The 24,280-nt window shown below is 31.6% G+C and overlaps 4 protein-coding genes across 6 annotated transcripts; 2 read left to right on the top strand and 2 right to left on the bottom strand.

Moving 5' to 3' along the window:
• Nucleotides 1–1,347: 1,347 nt before the first annotated feature.
• Nucleotides 1,348–11,176, top strand: LOC143348820 (putative chitinase 2). Its single transcript, XM_076779466.1, has 8 exons — nucleotides 1,348–1,577; nucleotides 5,068–5,265; nucleotides 6,360–6,519; nucleotides 6,593–6,689; nucleotides 7,740–7,946; nucleotides 8,024–8,221; nucleotides 10,438–10,566; nucleotides 10,640–11,176. Exons 1-8 carry the CDS (start codon nucleotides 1,514–1,516, stop codon nucleotides 10,898–10,900), a joined length of 1,314 nt encoding a protein of 437 aa, XP_076635581.1. The 5' UTR covers nucleotides 1,348–1,513; the 3' UTR covers nucleotides 10,901–11,176.
• Nucleotides 11,177–14,928: 3,752 nt separating this feature from the next.
• On the bottom strand, nucleotides 14,929–17,030 carry LOC143348087 (uncharacterized). 2 transcript variants are annotated; one of them, XM_076777918.1, is made up of 2 exons: nucleotides 16,940–17,030; nucleotides 14,929–16,735 (listed from the first exon to the last, which is right to left on the bottom strand). In XM_076777918.1, exon 2 carries the CDS (start codon nucleotides 16,529–16,531, stop codon nucleotides 15,020–15,022), a length of 1,512 nt encoding a protein of 503 aa, XP_076634033.1. In that variant the 5' UTR covers nucleotides 16,532–16,735; nucleotides 16,940–17,030; the 3' UTR covers nucleotides 14,929–15,019. The 2 variants fall into 2 exon arrangements, with proteins under 2 accessions (XP_076634033.1, XP_076634042.1); XM_076777927.1 differs by lacking the exon at nucleotides 16,940–17,030 and adding an exon at nucleotides 16,843–16,911.
• Nucleotides 17,031–18,416: 1,386 nt separating this feature from the next.
• On the top strand, nucleotides 18,417–19,917 carry Prosbeta7 (proteasome subunit beta type-4). The gene is made up of 5 exons (XM_076783048.1): nucleotides 18,417–18,611; nucleotides 19,010–19,216; nucleotides 19,285–19,431; nucleotides 19,501–19,699; nucleotides 19,769–19,917. Exons 1-5 carry the CDS (start codon nucleotides 18,481–18,483, stop codon nucleotides 19,856–19,858), a joined length of 774 nt encoding a protein of 257 aa, XP_076639163.1. The 5' UTR covers nucleotides 18,417–18,480; the 3' UTR covers nucleotides 19,859–19,917.
• A 97-nt stretch (nucleotides 19,918–20,014) lies between these two features.
• Nucleotides 20,015–21,865, bottom strand: LOC143351500 (methionine aminopeptidase 1D, mitochondrial). 2 transcript variants are annotated; one of them, XM_076783047.1, is made up of 6 exons: nucleotides 21,539–21,865; nucleotides 20,974–21,213; nucleotides 20,715–20,906; nucleotides 20,455–20,605; nucleotides 20,279–20,389; nucleotides 20,015–20,205 (listed from the first exon to the last, which is right to left on the bottom strand). In XM_076783047.1, exons 2-6 carry the CDS (start codon nucleotides 21,139–21,141, stop codon nucleotides 20,015–20,017), a joined length of 813 nt encoding a protein of 270 aa, XP_076639162.1. In that variant the 5' UTR covers nucleotides 21,142–21,213; nucleotides 21,539–21,865. The 2 variants fall into 2 exon arrangements, with proteins under 2 accessions (XP_076639162.1, XP_076639161.1); XM_076783046.1 differs by lacking the exon at nucleotides 21,539–21,865 and adding an exon at nucleotides 21,282–21,518.
• Nucleotides 21,866–24,280: the final 2,415 nt, after the last annotated feature.

Below are 24,280 nucleotides of genomic sequence, written 5' to 3'. Positions count from 1 at the left end.
AGTTAAATCCAAAAAGGGACTCGGACCTACAATCAAAAAACTTCCAGCAATCTCGAAGCCCTTTAAAATACAGGGTGTTTCGCCACCCCTGGGAAAAATTTTAATGGGAGATTCTAGAGGCCAAAATAAGACGAAAATCAAGAATATCAATTTCTTGACTGAGGTTTCGTTAAAAAATTATACAAAATTAAATTAAAAAATTTCAAATCGTTCTAAAAATCTGAAAAAATTCCACATATGTGTCTCGTTATCCAAAATAGCTCTGAGTCTTTCCAAATTTTTGTATGCAATAAGACAAGAGAAATCACCCCTTTACTACCCTTAAGATTTCGAATTAAAAATTAGCTCAAAGTGTTTCCTTTGGATAAGCTATCGAATAATTTATTGCACGTACAGTTTAGTTTGGGGGAATTTTTGACCTCCTTCTACTACCCTTTGTAGTAAAAAGAAAAGTAGTTCCCTAATAATAAGAAAAGATTTTAATGAAAAATCATTTGTTCCCCGACACATTTTTTAAACTCTTCTTAAAACTCGTTTATCGGACAATGCATAGCATACAGGATGGACATCTTGTTCAAAAAATGATATTTGTAAATATCGGAATAGGTTTGTAAATACATTGAATAAAAAGTTACATAAACTGGGTGTTCGGTCACCCCTGGGAAAAATTTTAATGGGAGATTCTAGAGGTCAAAATAAGACGAAAATTAAGAATACCAATTTGTTGATTGAAGTTTCGTTAAAAAGTTATTAACGATTAAAGTTCTGTCTGTGAGACTACAACCTACGAACAGCTGCTAATGGTTCTCACTCAGAAAACTGTGAGGCTGTCGATATGTCAGTAAGTAGAGTTTCTCATGCTGAATGAGAGCCACTATCGCGCGCGCACAGCTGTTCGCAGATTGCCATTCTACAGACGCAACTTTAAACGTTAATAACTTTTTAACGAAGTATCGATCAATAAATTCTATTCTTGATTTTCGCCTTATTTTGGCTCCTAGAATCTCCCATTAAAATTTTTCCCAGAGGTGGCCAAACACCCTGTATATTTAGTGCTTGAGTAAAAGTATGAGACATATCAGAGCTTAATGAAATGCAAGAATTGTACCGTTGCTTTTCAAAATTGTGCAATTAATCGATTCAAAAATTATTTCAATTTCGTATCAATCAACTCTTGCTTGTCCATAGACGCACATGACACATTTTTCGGAATAGTACGTTTGCACACATATATGCACGTACGTGTACTACACGCAGATATTTGTCAGCAACAGGTTCTATCTCCGTCCTCTTCCCGAACACCATCACCGATGGACTCCCTTCTTTTCCAGGATGGAGTACCGTACTGTGGCTTTAACCCAAGTGAAAGCTAATCTAAGTCAATGCTCGAATAGGATTGGTTAAGAGGTAGCCGAACAATCGACAACGTCGCAAGTTCCCGGCCACGCATCTCGCGTATTTTCTCTGGCAAATCGGTAGATACTTGGCCAATAACCCGGCATTGGTTTCAACAATGAAGGCGTGCGGTTTCTTATCTTTACTCGCGATACTGTTTCTTTCTGTCAACAACACTCTATGTAAGTACTTATCGATACAATCAATATTACTCATTTATTTAAAAAAAAACTATTTTAGAAGTTGCAATAGTATCGTTGTTCGCGTTTTAGCGAGTCCTTTTCGTCCAAAAGGACTCGTCGTGTCTGTCGATCGTCGCTAAATGAAATGTTTTATAATTTCAATACGGTATCGCGAGCTGAACTAATATTTAATTATTCCCCTCGGAGTAATATTTTCCTATGACGTTTCCAAACGAAATTATTATGACTGACCCAACGAAGAGCGACGAAAGCACGTACATTTTTATTTAATAATTTCATAATTCATTCGTCCAGAAGCGATACTAAAGAAAGTCTGGAATGTGTGTTGACATTTTCTTCGATGTCTTGTGCAATGCAAATCTGACATTTAGAAATGACCCTCCGATTCGTTCCTCGAGAAACACAAACCGATTTAACTTTCGATTTCTTGCGTTAGTCGTTGATTAATTAATAATTTCGTCGACGATTTACGGTTATTAACAAGTTTAATGCCGAACAAATTTTTGGGAACTTTTCGTTTGCGCTGCGTGGATCGAGAGTAATAATTTTATCAATTACATGTGACTTACGATACTTATGGAACTGCAAAAATTATTATTATCAGGAAAAAGGTGCAAAGTTTAAGATGTAATATGAAATAGAACAAAAATTCTTGTTTTAACAAATAATTGTAATTGCACTGTTTAAATCAATGAAAAAAGAAGGATTTGATGTCCTCGACATTTGGTCGAATTCTAGTGTGAAAAATAGAAATATTCGATAATTTTAATAACGAAAATATGAAACAGCATGGACGGAAAGTCCAGAGTGGTACGTGTACGATCCTCGTTGCGGTACTGAAAGTGTTGGTTGCATGATTAAAACGTTCTTTCCTTTAGCCGAGCTCAAAAATTCGCTAAATTTCTAAAGTTAAAATACAATGCTGTGAATAATTATAAACTCAATCATATTTCTACATTCTTCATAACATTACAACGAAAGTTGAAGAAATTGAGAATTTTCATATGATGATACAAAAAGAAGGGCGAGTAATAAATAGAAGTTTTCTTCGTCGGAAATCTGAGAAGAAATAGTATTTTCTGTTAAAATTGTATTTTAGGTTGTGAAAAATATAAACTCACTACTGATTTTGATTACTTTACATTGAGCATTTAGTTTAATTTTTTGGTTAATTTTAGAAACGCTAGTAATTAATTAATTTAAAGTTTCATTTGGAATATTTGTTTTAAAAAATTCCATTCGTTTTTTAAGTTTAAAAATATCGATTGATGGCTTATCCTGATCATAAAATTTTCTCTCACATAGATGCTTGATGCAGGGTTTAAATCATGACTATGGTAATAACTTAATCCCGAATTTTTAAAACCAAGTTTTATATTGATATTATAAAAGGTAAAAGATAGTTGTCTAACGTCTCTGATAACCAATAACGTTTTATTAAACAATTTTCAAAGATAGCCCGAATCATGACTGAATTCATAAATATTCACTGTCTTATCAGTCTTGAGTATTTGTTTGGAATAGAAAGACGAGCGGGGATTGTATCTATAATACAAACTTATTCAGAATGTTGAGTTCTGTAACATATTTAAAAATCATCGAAATCGGTGAGATGCCCCCTATCCTAAATAATTATCGTTTACTATACATACACTATACTAACTATAAATATATTTTAATATAATTAGTTGTTTTCTGGAACAAAGTAGACAGAACAAAACATTAGTTTATAATTATTCACAGTACTATACAGTGATTCCTCGCTAATGTTCGCTGGCATGGGTCCGCGACATGAACATTGTCTAGGGATCGGCTTATTATTAAGCGCATTGCAGGCAAAAGTGGGAAACACTGAGACTCGATGAAATAGAAATGTATAACATCTATTTACATAGTAGGTTCTAACATTATTCAGAAGTCGAAGTACATATATAGCTCGTTTACAAATTGCACGATTTTCGTATGATAGTTTAATATAAAAATAACGGAGGCTGGTTTGTTAATAACGTTACGCCTTTTAACATATTCACAAGGAACCATCTATTTCAGTCTATTCTTTGTATCGCATCTTTTTAGTGCATTCAATATCTGCTCCATTTTTGTTCCTTATTTTTAAACTCTGTTTTTCACGTTTACGAGAAAATTTATTTAGTTAAATCTATGAACATTTAATGACCAGGCTTGCAACGTTCGTCGAAGCAATTTCAGAAATAGGTGGAGGCGATATTATACATATGTATACATATGTATACAGGGTGTTCGGCCACACTTGGAAAAAATTGTAATGGGAGATTCTAGAGACCAAAATAAGACAAAAATCAAGAATACCAATTTGTTGATGGAGGCTTCGTTAAAAAGTTATTAAAAAATTGAATTAAAAAATTTCAAATCATTCTGAAAAACTTATTTTTCGTTGCGGGGCTCAATTACAATCATTTTTGGTGAATACACATACCCCTGAAATCCTACTCACTTTCGAGAAAAAAATTCACCATAACTTCCGGAGGAATTGGACGATTTTAATGTTTAAAAAAGCAAACAACGCGTATTTTAGCGGAGAATATGTAGAAATTCTAACAATATTGAAAAAGTTGTTCCTTGACATCGCAAAGTGAGCAAACCCCCCTAAAACTGGTCCAATTTTCAAACGGCCATAACTCCTACAATAGTAAAGGTATCTCATTGAAAATTTTTTCTGAAGCAGAGCCTATGAGTACCTACAAAAAAGTATTAGATTAGTACATTAGCGTCAAACAAATTTATTAAAAATTAAAAACAAATTTTTAAGAAAAATCGACAGGAGTAGGTGCCTTTTCAGCGAAAAAAAAAATTTCAAATCGTTCTAAAAAAATTATTTTTAACTAGGAGGGTTAATTACAATCATTTATCGTCATTACACATACCCACGAAATCCTACGCACTTGCTAGAAAAAAATTCTTTATCGTAACTACAATGTCTGACCCTGACATTCCGATTCCCCTGAAATTTCAAAAAATTTCAAATCGTTCTGGAAAAATTATTTTCGTTTGCGGTGATCAATTACAATCATTTTTGGTCATTAGACATACCCTTGAATTCCTACCCTCTTTCGAGAAAAAAATTCGAGATGTGAAATTTTTCGACAAAATTAAAAAATTTCTAATCGTTCTGGAAAAATTATTTTCAGTTGCGGATATTAATTATAATAACTTTTGGTGAATAGACCTACTCTCGAAATCCTGTCTACTTTCTAGAAAAAAATTCAGTACGAGCGAAACTTTAAACGTTAATAACTTTTTAACAAAGCCTTCATCAACAAATTAGTATTCTTGATTTTCGTCTTATTTCGGCCTCTATAATCTCCCATTAAAATTTTTCCCAGGAATGGCCGAACACCCTTTATAGAATGACGCACGAGGAATGTTTATTTTTCACAGAACACTTATAATATCGTTATAATCGACTAATACTTAACGATTTTTTTACAAGCTTTAATAAGGCCAAAACATGACAAGGTTGTGGCTTGTTACGTCGCTTCCTGGGCCTCATACCGGCCAAACAATGGAAAATTCGGAATAAAAGATCTTCAACCTAAATTTTGCACACACCTCATATATGCGTTCGCCGGCTTAAATGACACAACGTGGACGATCAAGAGTCTGGATCCCTATAAGGATATCAACAATGGTAAATAGTAGAGGTATCTATTTTACGAGTATTCGAGTACACCGGTACACGTGTATGATCTGCATTTTAATGTCTGCAACGTTCAATACACCTGAATCTGTGTATTTAACTTATACACGATTAGTTACCTGCGGCTTTATACTTTTTATATCCAAATAAAACTTAGTTATGTTTGTGTATTGAAAATTTGTATAGAGTAAAAAAGTTCTTATATTTAATTTCCAACAAATTATATCATTAATGCTTTTGCGGTGGAAGCAAGTATAAGTAAGTTATACATAGATCTTCAACAACTTTACCTCCCGACAGGAATTAATATATTTTCAGTTTCTAATTTTTATTAACCTGTTTACTTTTTCATTTCAATATTACATGCAATGAATAAGAAAAACTTTTGAACATGTTATTGTATAACTTAATTATTTCAGCAGTTTGCACTAAATTATTTTATAATAAATTTAAACATTTATTCTTGTCCATAATACCACGTGATTTTGTATTTTATTTGAACGACAGAATTTTTTTATTATAAACCGTTTAACTCGAAGTGAAGTTATAAGTTATATGAGTTATAGTAATATTTGTAATTTATTGCAGTATTGTTATCTAAATTGAAATAGCTTATTTTCTTCGTAAATAAGTTTTACATAGAACCTATCGAAGTACATCTTTATATTAATACAGATTAATACAGATTATACATCAGTCATCAAATTACTATGAAAAGTGACTAATACATTGCGCAACGATACGGGAAAAATTGTGAAATCGTATGCTTGTATCTCTATATTATATGTTAGTCACTTTGTATAGATTAACTTCCTCACTATATCATTACTTCAAACGGAAACAATTTTTTTTAAATTAAGCTCGTTGATGGCAGTTTTCTTTTTTCCATTTTTTTTCACATACTGAAAGGCCTTCGGTAAATATCAGAATTGGACAAATTTTATTCACAAACAACGAATAAAAATTTTAGATTCATTCGTAAATTAATTTCTCTTTGTGCGGCATGACATTTAATGCGTTAATAAGTTTTAATTTGTAGTGTTGACGTTAGGATAACGAACAATAAACGTTTCGATCTACACCAGGTGACTACAAGAAAATGACACAAATTCGTCAATTGTATCCTCAATTGAAAGTTTCTCTTGCGATCGGTGGATGGAACGAAGGTAGCGAAAACTATTCTAAACTTGCTTCTTCGCCCATATCAAGGAGCACATTCGTCAATAGTGTGGTCACTTATCTCAGGTACAGAATATAAATTAAAGATCGTTTATATTTTATGAAATTTCCTTCGAACGATGAATTCTGTTTTGTACAGGCAATACGATTTCACCGGATTCGATCTGGACTGGGAATTTCCCGCAGCACGCGGAGGATCGCCGGGCGACAAAGAGAATTTCGTCTCCCTCGTAAAGGTGTGATTTTATAAAATAATTGCAAACAGAGATCGTAATATTTAGTAGATTTCAATTAAATAGTATTAACGGAACTCTATTTACAAAAGTCCTCGTTCTTTCGAAAAAGACTGTATTTTAACATTAAAAAAAAATGTAAACCGTGGGAGTTTGAAAAAGTAATATGCTTTTACTATTTTTGTTAACAAAGAAACAAAATGATAAAAAAATGAAGAATGTGTGGACCGATCCTGACGATTTTGAAGTATGATATTTTTTAAGTTATTTGCAAAAACTGTTAGTACTGTACTTCATTGAGTAACTCTTGCAAATGCAACGCGTTAACAACACACATACAGTTACTCGCAGAATTAAGTCTGCACCTAAACAATAGTTAAGGAAAAACAAATAAAAATAACTTATTTTTGTGGCATAAAATTGAACGTACAGCTTTTATTCACTTAACTATTTACCATTATTAAAAAAAATGAATACTTGGTGGAGTACCATTCGCGTCAAGAATCACTTGGAGACAATGTGGCATTGAATGAATCAATTATGTTTTTCCATCAATTTTTCAGTTCAAATTTATTTTGTAATGCACTTCCTTTAATTTTTACACGTGGTGTTTAAATATAAAGAGTCAAAATATACTTAGGAATACTTTTTATTAGATTAGTGATTCAAATAAAATTTGCAAAAATTGAAAAATGAAAAGTGTATCAACTTACACCGGTCTTACTTACTTCGAAATTATCGAGATCGGTCCACACATTACGCAGTTTTGAACAACTTTATATTTTCTTGTTTAAAGAATAGTATCAGTACATTGTTTTGTTAAGCTCTCCTGAAGCTGAATACAGCCTTTTTTGGAAAGATCGAAAAAAATATGGTAATTTAGAGCAAAGTCACTAAAATGCAGGTTTACCGAATTTGTTTGATTGGAAAACATTAGGTGTCTCGAATGATGAAGCTTACACATAAATAATATAACATATTATATATTAATATATAAAATTAATATATAAAATTTTATAATAATATAACATATTACGTATATTTTTTTATTAGGAACTCAAAGAAGCGTTCAGGGAATCGAACTATCAATTGACCGCAGCTATAAGCGCCAATAAACAAACCATCGATGCAGCATACGATATTCCCGAAATTTCAAAGTACTTAGATTACATTCACGTGATGGCTTATGATTATCATGGTACGTGGGACATGAAGGTGCTTCCGAATTCGCCGATGAGAAGCCAAGATGGTCTTAACGTAGTAAGAACGTGCGAAGAGATATAATAAACAATGGACACTCTGTCAAGAATGCAAGTACATAAGACGTTTCATTTTAGGAAGATACGATCACCTATTTGTTACAAAAGGGAGTACCTCCAAACAAATTAGTGTTAGGTTTACCTATGTATGGAAGGACCTTCATATTGGCTACTAAACCAAGCTCCCCCCAAGAAAGTCCTATGAATCAACAATGTTTGCCGCAAGGATTCAAGGGTCCTTACACCGGTGAAAAAGGTTTTATGGGATACAACGAGGTACGACACCTTTTTCAAAATGTCTTTCTATTTATCCAATTAAGCTTCTATCGCTTGAAATCAGACCTGGGCGTTTTGAAAATTTCCAAAATATAATACCACTGTTTCATGAAGCATTTTGTATGGAAAATGAATTAATGCATTTCCAATTGAATAATTTACTTATCATTCCGCGGAATAAATTATTTGTTATTTCTTATTTGATTTTAACGAAAATAACTAGTTTCTTAATATGCTTCGCCTCTATTTATATTATTACTACGCTTCTTAAAACCGATTCACTGTTATGGTTTGTGTTTGTTATTGCTATTAAACATTATTATTTATGAAATGTAGAAAGACTAAATCAGCTTTCACATGTGATGTCATTTATTCTCATTTAAGTTTGAAGCTTTTAAAAATGATGAATGAGGGGAAGAATTAGTGTTAATGATACTATTGCACACTTACTGCAATTATTCCTATATATTATTTAATGCTTTTTCTAAACGTTATTTGGAGAAATAATTTATCAATTGTGAAATAAAATTTCAATTTACTATTAATTAACTGAAATAAATTTTGCACAGATCTGTCTGAAATAAAACAATTTCAGGTTTCATGGTTACATGGTTTACATCTAAATAATATGTGGATACAAAGTAATGATTATGTATAATGATATTGTCAGTGTTTCTTCTTGTGGCTATTTTAGTTTAAAAATTTAGTTTTTACTTCTGGAGCTTGAAACTACTTCTATAAAAAAACGACTACGAAATAAAAAACATTATGTGACGTCGCCTCCCATGCTCGCCACCAGAGGGGTCGCGCTCTCACAAGCACTCGACCAACCCCTCGATTGCTATACAGGGTGTTCGGCTACCCTTGGGAAAAATTTTAATGGGGGATTCTAGAGGCCAAAATAAGACGAAAATCAAGAATACCAATTTGTTGATGGAGGCTTCGTTAAAAAGTTACTAACAATTAAATTAAAAAATTTCAAATCCTTTTGGAAAAATTATTTTCGGTTGCGGGGGTCAATTACAATCATTTTTGGTGAATACACATACTTCCGAAATCCTACCCACTTTCGAGAAAAAAATTCGAGTAAGTGCTGAAAGTTTTGGGTGAAAAAAAAATTTTCCAAATCGTTCTGAAAAAATTATTTTCGGTTGCGGGGGTCAATTACAATCATTTTTGGTGAATAGACATACCCCCGAAATTCTACGCATTTTCGAGAAAAAAATTCCTTACCGAAAATCTAATTTCTGGCCAGAAATGTCTACCCGAATTTTCATGCGAATCTTTAAAACGTCATAACTTCTGAACGGATTGGACGATTTTAATGTTTAAAAAAGCAAACTACGCGTATTTTGGTGGAGAATATGTACAGATCACAAAAATATTCGAAAAGTTGTTCCTTGACCCCGTAAAATTAGAAAAACCCCATAAAAATGGTACAATTTTCAAACAGCCATAACTCCTGCAATAGTGAATATATTACAATGAAACTTTTTTCTAAAGTAGAGCTCATGGGTACCTACAAAAAAGTATTAGACAACTTTTCTGTAGAGCGTCAAACAAAATTATTAAAAATAAAAAACGAATTTTTAAGAAAAATCGACAAGGGGGTAGGTGCCTAAATTTTTCGGCGAAAAAAAAAAATTTCAAACCGTTCTAAAAAAATTATTTCTAGGTTCTGGGGTCAAATACAACCATTTTTGGTGAATACATATACCCTCGAAATCCTACGCACTTTCGAGAAAAAAATTCGAGAAGGTGTGAAATTTTTCGACGGAAAAAAAAAATTTCAAATTGATTTGGAAAAATTATTTTCGGTTACGGGAGTCAATTACAATCATTTTTGATGAATAGACATACCCCCGAAATCTACCGCATTTTTGAGAAAAAAATTCAGTACGGTCGGAACTTCAAACGTTAATAACTATTTAACGAAGCCTTCATCAACAAATTGGTATTCTTGATTTTCATCTTATTTTGGCCTCTAGAATTTCCCATTAAAATTTTTCCCAGGGGTGACCGAACACCCTGTATACACTTCCCAATATCCCAGTCTTTTAAGGCAGGGCCTGCTAGAAAGCCTTACTGATGAGTCCGCTAGCAGGTCCGGACGAAACGCAGCGAAGCAGCGCCACAATTACATTAGTTAAACTAGAATTTCATTTTCAAAACTGTTTTACTTTTATTTAAAACTGATATACTATGTTCTTTGGTAGATTTGCGAAGAAATAGTACACAATCCGAAAAACTGGACTACTAAATGGGATACTGAGAGTAACACACCTTACGCAATCAAAGACGATCACGTTATCGTGTACGATAATCCGATTAGCATGAAGGCAAAGGTTTGTGTTTTACAGCATGGAATTGCGTCAGTTGTTAAGTACTATCGCTGTAAATTTTATTGAACATTTTCAGGTGGAATACGCGATGAAACTGAAACTAGCTGGTGTGATGATTTGGAGCATTGACACTGATGATTTTCACGGCAATTGTGCCTCATTGAAGGATTCTTTGGATCCAACAGACAACACTTTTCCCTTGATGCGATCGATCAACGTTGTCCTTGAGAATTCAACTACACCTACTAAACCAAACAAACCTGCAAAGAATTCTTCGATGCAAATATCTTTATATAAAGCTACGTTAATATTATTATTAATATTAATAAAGATGTAAAAATACCAAAAACTTCATAAAAATTCGATACTTTCTGAGGACTGATTCGTGATCTCTAAATAGCAATCTGAAAAGAGTTCTAAAACTGACCACCTATTACGATGCATATCATAGTAATAGGTACGACTTATAACAAATATCTTGTTAGTGACTATGCACTGTTAGAGTTTTTATTATCCGTGTATATAATTCATAAAGAAACCATATAACGGACAATTTTGTAAGAAAGTGTATACTTATGTGTATAGATGAATAGAAATGTACTTATTAAATCATACTTTTTCACTATTCTCCTATTGTTTCGTACTGAATTGAAAAATCGCAATAGAAACTTCGTAGATTCTAATAAGCTAAATAATTGTAACGTAAGTTATGTTTCAAGCAACGCCACCTTATACAGGGTGTTCGGCCAACCCTGGGAGAAATTTTAATGAGAAATTCTAGAGCTTAAAATAAGACGAAAATCAAGAATATCAATTTGTTGATGGAGGCTTCGTTAAAAAGTTATTAACAATTAAATTCAAAAATTTTAAATCGTTCTGAAAAAATTATTTTCGGTTGCGGGGGTCAATTATAATCATTTTTGGTCAATTGACATACCCCCGAAATCCTACCCATTTTCTAGAAAAAAATTCGAGAAGATGTGAAATTTTTTGACGGGAAAAAAAATTTCAAATCGTTTTGGAAAAATTATTTTCGGTCATGAGGGTCAATTACAATCATTTTTGGTGAATAGACATACCCCCGAAATCCTGTGCATTTTCGAGAAAAAAATTCAGAATGGGCGGAACTTTAAACGTTAATAACTTTTTAGCGAAGCTTCCATCAATAAATTGATATTCTTGATTTTCGTCTTGTTTTGATCTCTACAATGTCCCGTTAATAATACAGAACACCCTGTACATGTATAAGTTTCAAATTAGTACAGTATTGCCAGAAATCTTGCCTAGCTTCACAATCGATAACGATAAAACATTAAAAGATAAAAGTTTGATAAAAAGATATTAAAACATTAGACGCGATCTGTGGCTCAAAATCATTATGTAATTGACAATAAAATATTATGTCTGTAGAATAATTCTTATACCATCAAATTTCTGAGTCACAACATTGTGGAATCGCAATGAACGCACGTCATTTGCTAGTTCGTACGTTATCATAGAACTCAATTGACGCATCTTTTTATTGTTTACGTATTTCAAAAATATGATTGAGAATTCTTTGAATATTGTATTGTTTACTAAATTGATATTTTCATTTAGAAAATATCCTGAAATATGGGACGATAGAGGCGAAACATATTCTGATAGAACTAAAAAAGATTGAATGTGGAGCAGTATATGCAAGAAATTCTATATTAATTTCAATGAGAAACCTAAAAATGAGTAAACTGCTATCTAAGATTTTTACTTCATTCCTCATTTTCATACATATACATATTTCAATAACAAGTATTATGTATACATATAATTATTTATTAGAATTATTTACTTGCAAAAATTTGATATGCATATGTATTTTACATTAATTCTGTCAAATTTATTATAGTACATGTATTAAATGTGTTAGTCTTGCTAGGGTACTTTTCCACTGTCGCTAATAAAATATTCTACAACAGTATCTCTTGTATTATTTGCAATTAAACCTCTGTGTCTTAAACCTCTACAATTTTTAATTTGTTATAAACTTATTTCTGACAAAATTATAAAGAATGCAGCAATATTTTATAATGTATTTAGCATAAAGGAAGTTTACATTTAATAGTTTATGGAAAATTCTTCATTTTTTGAATAAAATACCAAATGCACATTTCGTGAATCTACAGCCCTATGTTAGTTGATAATTAAAAATGGGTTTTTCATTGGTTAACATATTGCCACCATAAGGTTAAAAGCTTTGTCATCCATAAACACAAATGACATACTTAGCAATTCTATCCACTTCTTAGGTATTCTTATTCACTTACATATAATTTGGATCAACAATTCCAAATAATATGATTGAGAACAATTTCTTATAATTATAATACAAGGGTCCAAACATTCCAAGTTTGATTATTCTATATGCTTCCCATCAATTACCCCCAAACAATTTGGAAAATTTACAACTTGCTAGAAACTCTGATATTTCTAATCATTTGTCTTTTGACAATACAGGGAAACATTCTTTTTCATATAAATCCAAATAGCTTTACAGACTTTTCTAATAATTACACCAACTGTAGAATGTTTAATTTTGAAACTGTAATGCAGATCTATAAAGTTACTGCCAATTCCTAAGTATCTATAAAGATGTTTAAATGTGAACTTTAATTACAGTTGAAAAATCATATAAATAATAATGAAATATAAAAGATACCTTTATGAAGAGTAAAAGAAAAAAAATCTAAATCTGGACAGTCAACTGATATGATAAAAAAGTAAATATATGCAAAAGAATTGTTTTCTTTAAGTAAATTAAGAGAAACAACACAGTTTACTACAAATTATGAAAATGAATCAAAAACGATATTCCAAAATAGTCTATCCATAGATAACATAACTTTTGTAAAAAATGATGGATAAACTTTTCAAGATACAAGTCAACAACTTCTAAAACGCTGTCGCAAACAAAATTTAAAAGGAGCACAATAAATTTTATGGATATGTACACCTACACCATCGAATCCATAACCAACAACAAATCATGAAACATTAAATGAAGACAGATCATTTTTTGATTCCTTATTGCCTACTGTAAGTTTCTTTAATATTAATGAAACAATATAATTTAAATGTGAAGTATTACCCTCAATGGCCAAAATTTGAAAGTAAAATACACCGTAATTAAATTTTCATTCATCAAAGGCATTCATACATACATTTTATCACTATCATACACAGATCAGTCTGACCTCATCTCATATAAACAACAATCTTGCACAACTGATAGGTTCAATAAGATAATGATAACTTAATACGCGTATTATAAGTCATAACTCATAACACAGTACAAAAGGAACAGACTGAACTCTGAAGAGACTGAAGGCACTCACACAGTTCACACACGACAGCCGCAGGCAGGAGTCTGCAACAATGTGGTCAGATCGGGCATAATTGAGTGCATCGAAATCGACAATAGTGACGACGAACTTCCTTAGCGTCTAACACAATGGTGGGGATAGCAGGCATATATTACCGCACGAGCCACCTGTATGTGAGCTCGGTACTTCGCACAATTTCGGGAAAACGATAAAGAACGCTAATGTGAGCCTTTTCTTCTTGTTCTTGTAAAAGAGAAACAGCTGAAATACGACCTCGCAATAATCGGCATACGATTCCAAGTCTCGACTGCTCCATTATTTTTACTTATTAACCTATGTAAAGGTATAAGGTACCATAATGAAAAAAAAATTTTCGAAATTTTTTTCGACGTAAATATGCGTTTTAAGACCCCCTGATCATATTGTGACTATTTAAAAAAAAGAAATTTTTTTTGTTCCTATGCTATTAATATGATTGTGTCTAAACGGCTGAATGAATTTCAATGAAACTTTACATTTAAATTTTATGTTCTCGTTTTAAGGTCTGATTAGATTTTGAGCGTGATCAGCTCCCAGATAATGATGATTATAGATAGATTGTTTTTTTATGAAAACAATTCATATAATTACAGATCTATACAAAGGGTTTCAAAAGGTATGGTTATTTAGACTAAAAAAATTAGAATGTTTATATGAGATTACTATGATGTTTTATTGTAAGTGATTTAATAAAATACCATTGAAATAATTATTATACATCGGTCGTGTTTTCTACTATAGTAGACATTATACATATTAAAATTACGTAAAATATTATTTATCTATAGAATCGATACAGTTAAATAAAAGGGATGTTTTTAGTTTGGATAAAAAGAATTACAAAGAATGAGAGAGATACATTTAGTTAAAATTCAGAGCTTGATTGCACTATTCATGTATGTATGACATACATACATGTAAAATTTAAATATTTGTTATATCTGAAAAATAATATTCCATACATGAAAATATTAATATATTCAATAATATACTCACTACATATACTCAAAATAATTATAAAGTAAATATCTTAAGTTGGATACAGATGTAAGTGGAATTTAAGAAGCGTGTTCCTTCTTTTTAATATTCTTTACAATATTCTGCTTTGTCGGTTTCTTTTTTGTATCAATTGAAGGAACACGAATATTTGGCTGTTTATTCTCTTGATTGTTGCTACTTTTTATTTGTTTGGTTGTAACTGATTTAGCAGCATTCTTTACATTTGTTATTTTGACTTCCTTAAAATTTGGTACAGGATTAGCACGGAATATTTGTATCTTTTTATCATTTTCTTGCATTTGTTTAACAAATTCTTTTTTCTTTTGAGCAAGACATTTGTCTCTTTCAGCAAAACTAAACGGATGCGAAACTACTGTTCGTTTTTTCACAGTTTGTTCTTCACTTGTTCTTGATTGTTCTTCAACCGGTTTTACCGATTTTAAAAATTTTGGTACGGGTCTTGCACGAAATTCGACTTTTATTTTATTGGTATCTTGAATTTGTAAATTCTTTAGTTTTTCCGATTTTTTCTCCGCACCTTTTACGTTATTGTTCATGAAATGTTGTGTTCGATTTATTTCTGAATCCGATGCGTGATGCGTTTTCTTCGGCCGAGTTACACGAGATTCTTCTGCAATGGTAAGTGGCTTTTTTGCTATTTTCTTTAGAGTGGATGGAGCTTTCAAAATGTTAAGTGGTACAGGGTTTGCTTTTATTTTATGTTTCCTCATTTCTTCAAGTTGTAAGGTTTCACGTTCCTCTTTACTTAAAATATTAGTATGTCTTACTCTCTGCATGCTTCTTAGTGCTGGAGAAATTGGATGAGTCAGTTTCATTTGGGATTGTTTCAAGTTTATCGAAGGACCTGGCTTTAAATTTGTTTTACTGATTGTACGAAATCGTTGCGGTGTATTAGTCTGAAATTTAGAGACTGCCTCTGCCAAACTTATAAATTTGCTTGAACGTCTGCGATTCTTTACTACACTGTGCCTGCGATATTGGCACGTGAGTACTTTTGGCTGCGATCGTATGCCTTTACACATTTTAGATTGTCTTTGCCACACGTTCGATGCACAACCAATTTTATGAGATTTTTCATCCAGTGTCAAGTTTTTCATAACTTTGCTTAAACTATTCCCAGTCTTTATCTTCACAGAATGCTTTTTATTATCATATGGTATAAAATATGTTATGTTGTCTTTGGCATTTTGTACAGGTTCTAAGCTATCATTGAATTCTGTTTTCACAAAGTTTTTCATAACTTTGCTTAGATTATTCTCAGTTTTCATCTTCACAGAATGCTTTTTATTATCATGTGGTATAAAATATGTTATGTTATCTTTAGCATTTTGTACAGGTTCTAAGCTATCATTGAAATGTGTTTCTGTATTTGCTGATTTATCTATACTATCATTCTTGTAACATACAGATAAATTGGATTTCAAGTTAGACTTCAATTGTCTCAAAGGTTCATGTGCTTCATATTCGATATGTGTATCAAAATAACTATCAGATGGCAATTGCGGACTGCACGTAAAGTCTGTCCATTGAGGGGCACAATAATCGTCCATTCTTAAAAAGTCTTAAAAAGTGTACTAATCAATTAGTTAATAAATTTTTTTAGTTCATTTGGTCCATTTTAGTTTATGTTTTATATTTGTCAGAATATTTTTTTGTAGTACAGACGTCCATTGTTAAAAAGTGATCAATTAGTTAATAAAATTACGAGGAAATTACAACACACTGGTATTAAGTGGATAACATGTGAACAAAATCTGTAAAGAGACATAAATATAAATAAAATACGAAATATTACATACTTCGTACGTGACAGAATTTATATGTAACTTCAAAATATATTTGTAATAATTAAAATTTATACCATCTTCATAATATCATACTACCAATCATTTGTGCATTTAATAATCTCGTTACAGTTCTGGAAACAAGCTTATTCTTGGGAAGAAATTGTGTCTTACCTTAAATATTCTACTCTTCGAAAACACGGGATGCGGTTAATGTATACGTTAACGAATTTGAGTTTGAAATTTTTTGAACATTTACTTGATTGGTTGAGAAAACAACTGTGTGCACACGTTAAAAACAAAATATCACTATATAATTTTATATAAGCATCTTATTGGTGCCCAAACTAGTGATTTTTTTAAAAGACGACTTCTAATAACACACCACATGACTTGCGAAAGAATCTCATTGGTTCGTTTATACAAGAATGTATTGTAGATTCGATACATGATAGGCCTGGGTTAGGTTAAATATTGAAACCAGAAACTTGTAAATATATTCCATACGCAAAAGAAAAAGTCAAAAGAAGATGTGAGAATTAGATAACATACTTGAAAATCTTTCCGAATTTGTAATTAAACAATACATAGTACATAATTCACAAGCCAAAATTAGGTTATTAGTAGGTCCTACAATCCGCTGGACGCAGTTAGAAAAATCGATATCAGTCACTATATCCATGACACATAGCGCGAAACTCAACTAGTATAAATATTTCAATGAACTAAATAAATGAATATTGATTTATTTCAATAGAAGTTAAAATTTTCGCGCTAAAAACATTTGTTTGGCTTCACATTGTTGCTAATTTGTCAAAACACGTATTTTCAGACGCATTACAGATGGTTACAGATGAACCCAACACCGTGAATCGTGTAAGGCATTTAAAAGGATAAACTTCGGCAAACCCGTAATAGCATAAGAGTTATGTTATAAGTAATAGAAAATATAAATACATAACAATGATACTGTTTTTTTTTTAAACATATCCCCTTAAATAATACGGAAATTATTTTCGTACTTGATTAATAAAAGAAATTATGATACTACAAATTATTAATCAAATTAATTAATTATCGTTAAAATTATTTAATAACCGTAAATGTACAAAACAAGAATAACCAACGGAACTTAAACAGCTACCAATCGACAATAAAGATGTTAAGTTCAATCTCCTTTTAAATGATATTTATATTTAATCATTAATACTTCAACTTGATTACTAACCTAAAGTATCTAAAGTCCATCTCACTCTAATTCGAAAATAACAAAATTAATATGACTATTAAATATATGCCTTATTCAAGAACTTGACAATGAATTAATTATCGAACCATCGAAGACAGTATTCGACCATCGATCGTATCGAATTTGATATCGTGAAATCAATTTCTCTAGGGAGAACATGACATGTACCTAATAACACGAAACTTAAGATACCTAAATTTCGAATAAAGTACTGTCATTATGAGTATAAAATTTAATATTTCTCAATTAAACGATAAAATTGCATAAATATTTAAAATATCAAGGATCATCCTTAATCAACATCTGTTTGGTAGTATCATTAGTTATGAAACTCTGTCTATGGGACGCACGTTTTTAGGAACTTTTTTTAAGCATGCAAACGTGGTACACATCCGAACAGTGTGGCTAGAGTCCGAGCTTCTTCTGGATGACATTTCAAACTGTTTAAAACATACATACAAGAAACATGGCGCTTCTTAATACAGGCGATTGGTATTCTCCTGCACCGTTTTGGCAAAATGGACCATCACCCGGTGAATTTTACAATTTTCCTGGAAGTTCTACACAATCCGACGTTGGAGGATTTCAAAGATCTCAGTAAAACTCTTAGTTGTAATTTTCTTACAAAATTGCATGTCATGTCGCTTTTCATGAATGTAAATTAGGAACCCCTTTAAAACGATTAAAATTTATCTCATCATTTGTTTCCATAAAAGAATTCGTGAAAAGTATAAATCTTTCAAGTTTTGTTTATATTTCGAGTCATTCAATGTATTTCTAACCTTAATATCATTCAACGTTAATATGTTCATCAATGTGGCTTTTTTTTGTGAACATTTATATTTGACAAATCTATCAATACAGGGGAAAATAGTAACATAATCTTTTCACTTACATTTTGCAAATTTTGATAAAAATAGGGAACAAATTACAATATCTTAGTGTATTGCTTCAAATGAATTTTTTTAATTGGAATTGGTTTTACCTTTTCATAGGGCTCCAATAACAACTGGTACATCTGTAATTGGAATTCAATTCAAAGATGGTATTCTTATAGCAGCAGATGTTCTTGGATCGTATGGATCATTAGCTAGGTTCAGAAACCTTGAACGAGTAATGAAAGTAAATAAAAACATCATTCTTGGTGCAGGAGGAGATTATGCTGATTACCAATTCCTTAAAAGTAAAATTGAAAAAAAGATGTACGTTTTCATTATCGTTTTATTTGTATTTTACAGTTCTCAAATTATAATGTGTTTATGTATTATAGCCTTGAGGAAACTTGTCTGGATGATGGTTTATCTTTAAAACCGAAAGCTCTTTATTGCTGGTTAACACGATTAATGTATAACAAAAGAACAGAGTATGATCCACTTTGGAATAATTTCATTATTGGTGGCATAGAAGGTGATAAACTGTAAGTATTGTGTTTTTTCTTTTTATGTTTCAATTGTACATGTAACATTTATTTAAACATTTTATATAGGTTTTTGGGTACTGTGGATAAACTTGGCACAGCTTATAGCGATCCAGTAATTGCAACTGGATATGGTGCATATATGGCAACACCTATTCTCAGAAAAGCTCACGAAGAAAATAAAGAAATGACGAAAGAGCAAGCAATAGAACTCATACACAAAGTAATGCAGGTTCTATTTTACAGAGATGCGCGTTCTTTTCCAAAAGTAAGTTACATATTATATTGAAACCATATAGTATTAAAGTGCATGACAATTTAATTTTTTTGTCTCTAGTATCAACTTGGTATAATTACAAAGGAGGGAGGCACTGAAATACAAGGACCACTAACGCTAGACAGCTATTGGGGACCTGCTATCATGTAAAGATAAATATGAATGAACTTTTTGTTAATAAAAATATTTACGATATAAGTCTAAAAGAAGTATCATTGTTTAACCTCTCATAAATATAATTTATTATGGACAACAAAATTTTGTACAAGGACAAAAAGCATATATAAAAATAAATATTCTAAAAAGTTAACGCGTCAATATATCACAGCCAGTATCTGTAATTAAAATGGTATGTTCTACCTGAGCAGTACGTGAATTATCCACTGTGACGGCGGTCCAACCATCTTCTAAAATTTCGATCTCGTGGCTACCTTGACTTAAAATTGGTTCGATAGTAAAAGTCATTCCTGGTAGCATTTTCCCAGGAGAATCATTTGCTAATAATAATAAAATACATTAAATTGTGTATTTTTAATATACTATGTATGAAAGATGAAAATATTAGCATACAGAAATGCAAGATGTCTGGTGGCCCATGGAAGTAAGTACCTATACCATGCCCTGCAAATGCTGGAACTATAGAATATCCATGCTTGTTTGCAGTTTCTTCAACAATGTTTCCTGAAAATTAAATGGAAATATATACAGAATCTCCTTTACTGTATTTTAATTATTGCCATGATTACCTATGTTGCAAAACCTTTCATTTGGTTTACAAATATCAATAGCACGTCTTAAGCACAGTTCAGTTACATTTATTAATTTTTTACCTTCTTCGTCGCATTCTCCTACCTCAAACATTTGAGAACAATCTCCATGATATCCATTTAAATATACCTAAATGATCAAAAACTTTTCAATTTTAAAAATAAACACTAACATAAATACATTATACAGTTATTTGAATAATCAATATTCTACCATAAGTCAAAAATATACTACACACTGTTACATCGACATTAAATATGTCTCCTTTTTGTAGGGGTCGGCTGTCTGGAATACCATGGCATGCAACATTATTAATACTAGTGCATATTGATTTTGGAAATCCTCGATAATTAAGAGGACTGGGATAAGCTCCATTACTTATAATCATTTCATGCACAATTACATCTAATTCGTCTGTAGTTGTGCCAGGCTGAAATAAAATTTACTAGCTCAATGAAACAGTCGATTAAATTTTATGTTAAACGCGTATTAAGTACCTTTATATACTGTTTGATATAATTTAATACTTTTCTGGCAAAATGACAACTGTCTCTCATACATTTTATTTGATTTTTGTCTTTAATTTCGGCTTTTTTTGGACCTTCTCTGGGTATAGACGATTCACTGTAAGATGGTTTAAATATACCCGACGGCACTTTTCTCATCTCAGAAACTGTCCATGGTTCGACAATTTCATAATTCCCAAAGACATTGTTTATAAGTTTACGCGTTGGTAACTAAACAATTAACACACTGATTAGATGAATGACTATGAACAGCAAACACTTTTTTAGCAATAACGTACATTTGATTTTCCTTTAAAAAAATTTTTGAAAAACATTTTTTTACGATAACTATGTGTATGATATATTTTCTCGTCGTTTAATTTTGCTTTCCATAAAATTTAACGAATTGAGGCTTTATATGTAATAATTTTATAATAGAAATTTATGTCTTTTTCACACAGAAAGATTTATCATGATACTTTTCATTTATAAAACGATGTAACCTTTAAAATGTTTTAAATTGACTGACGTCATAATAATAAAGGATTAAACATACCGAACATTCATACGCATAATTATGTCTTGTTTAATAATACTTTTGACAGAGAATTTATATTGGATAGGAATTAGTTTATAAATTATGGACAAAATGTAACGGCTGAAAATTATAAATAAAACTATTTGTAATTAGAAATCATTACAATGAAAATATATGAAATATTATTTAAAAACTTAATTGGTTCATTTTATTTTAAATTTAAAATGTGGTTTAATTGAATAGATAACTATACACGATACAATTAACAATTTAAAGCGATTCGTTAATAAAAATTAATAGTTTCCTCGTTGGTTCTTACGATTGGTCAGTAACCAACCTACAGCAATGTGGCCAGTGTGGCCAGATCGGGCATAATTGAGTGCATCGAAATCGACAATAGTGACGACGAACTTCCTTAGTGTCTAACAGAGATTACTAATTACCTTTAGTAATCTAGCTTGTAAGAATATAAAAGGGAGATAGATGGAATCAAAGTTCCATTGATCCTTCGGGTCTCCACTCGCAGCAACCTCCACGTGGTGAGACCTGGGTAATATTATTTACCGTTTAATTAATAATTGTATCACTCTTAGCTGGGTAATGCAATTATTAATTAAAAACTAAATAATATTAGCAAATTGGCTGCGATCCGCCTTGCATAGGTCATCATAAATATAGAGCTTCTTCGCTAGGGTAGTTTTGATTCTCATTAATTCATCAAAGATTCTAGAGTATTGTCACAGACGAGGTATACGAGTAGGTCTTTCACCCAATGTGTTTTTTTGACCCATTTTTATGGAGTCTTGAAACCCCATTGTCATTTTCGTGCCATTTGCAACATTACCAACAGATTTAGAAATGAATTTCAATCCCTGCATAGTGCCCTGCATAGTCAATTCACATGTATTTAGGCACACACTACAGCTGTTAGCCCATCAATGCTAATTCAGTGAATAGTTTGTCAACTGACCGCCATCCACGAGAAGAGGATGCTGAAATCACTTCCGAATTTTCAGGTCGGTATGGCAGTCTACTCGTATACCTCGTCGGCGCTTTTACCTTATGGACTTTCGTGGCCCAATCTGACTGCCATACCGACCTGAAAATTCGGAGGTGATTTTAGCGGCCTCTTCCCGTGGATGGCGGTCAGTTGAGAAACTCTGAATTAGTGGGATAGGCAAACAGGCTAGTTGTGTGTAAATGCATATGAGTTGAGAAGTACGAATTATTCGCGATTCTTTGATTAGTTAAAGTTGTAAATAATTTGCATGTAATCATCGAAGTGAATAATGTCAACAAATTCAAGAATCTTGTCATCTGCTACTATAAATCGACAAAAGTGTGAGTTATATTTAATTTGTATGTATATTATATCGCCATCCATCAATATACATAATTCTAAAGTCAAGGTATTTACGTTGTTCTAGGAAGTCGCGTATCCGCAGATTCTATCTGAGGCATCTCTATTCCTTTTCGAATAACAAGCTTCGCGAGACATCGGCTCTTTCCCCACCCCGCCAACTAATTCGCGAGCGTTACCGAGGTGTCGCCATTTGTACTCTGACGATTAACGTAGTAAGACGCGTCAAGACGTACCGGCGTTTCGCGACCGAGGTGCGTAATTCTAACCTGTTTATTCTTCTATTATTACTACTCGTGTTTTTATTACGATCTCCTGCAATACGGTTTCGATTTAATCATTACTTAATTATAATAATCGTTTATGTTCTTTAGTGGATCTTTATTTCGTTTCTGTTACAGTCTCTATTGGAATTTGAAATCAAGAAATTCCTTTTCGAAATACAAGACGTGTTGAAACATGTCAAGACGTGTCGGCGTATTGCGACCAACGAAGTACGTATTTCTAACCTTTTGATATTTCCTCGTTATTATCAATTATTGTTTAATTATGATTTAATTTGTATTTTATTTCTGTTACAGTCTCTGATTGAAATTCGACGCCATGGGAACTTTTATTGGCGCGTAAACGACACCATAATAGATGGCAGGCAACTCGACAAATTTTGGAGGGAATATTGGTAACGTTTAAACAACTATAACAAAAATTAATGGGCATATTAATATTTATATATTTTTATTTCTTTATTAAATCATTCGTTACAAGCATGATTATAATTTTCTAATCGGTCATCGTTAAGATAAAATATGAAAATCGTTAACAAACTTTTTATTCACTTCGATATATATCGAAGTATACAGAAATGGCGTCGGTAGATATCAACGATAAATTGGAATAATTTATATTTAACTGTATTCTGATCGCGATTGAATATTTTCGAGCGTTATTTATTTAATTGATTGTTTATATTCCTTTATGAATTGTTGTAATTGCAATTTCCCTATATATTTCGATACAAGTTTCAGTAAACTTAGTAACTGCGTAGTTGGAATATGCTATTCAAGCATAAATAACCAACAAATTTTAATTCTTGCAAATTTCGGACTATTTATAAAAATTACGGGATATCCGAACATTCGATAAAGTAAACATAATCATGCTTACAACTCTAACTATGAAACTTTGTGATATAATATTTATAAATTGTAGATAATATTTTATCGTTGAAATTCTCATTGATTGAGAATATTTCGTCTTCGTGGCATTAACCTTTTAAGTGACAAACTGTGTAGACAGCAGTACTATATAAAGCAGTGTTTCTGTTGTTGAACTCTAGTAAGAAAAAGAAAAGAGAAAACTGATAGGAAAAGCACACGTGTGCTTGTTGTATTTTTTGTCTC

This window comes from Colletes latitarsis, chromosome 2 (assembly GCF_051014445.1).
Source record: "Colletes latitarsis isolate SP2378_abdomen chromosome 2, iyColLati1, whole genome shotgun sequence".
NCBI lineage: Eukaryota > Metazoa > Arthropoda > Insecta > Hymenoptera > Colletidae > Colletes > Colletes latitarsis.
Note: the sequence above shows the minus strand (reverse complement) of the source record. Positions and strands in the feature narration are given on the sequence as shown.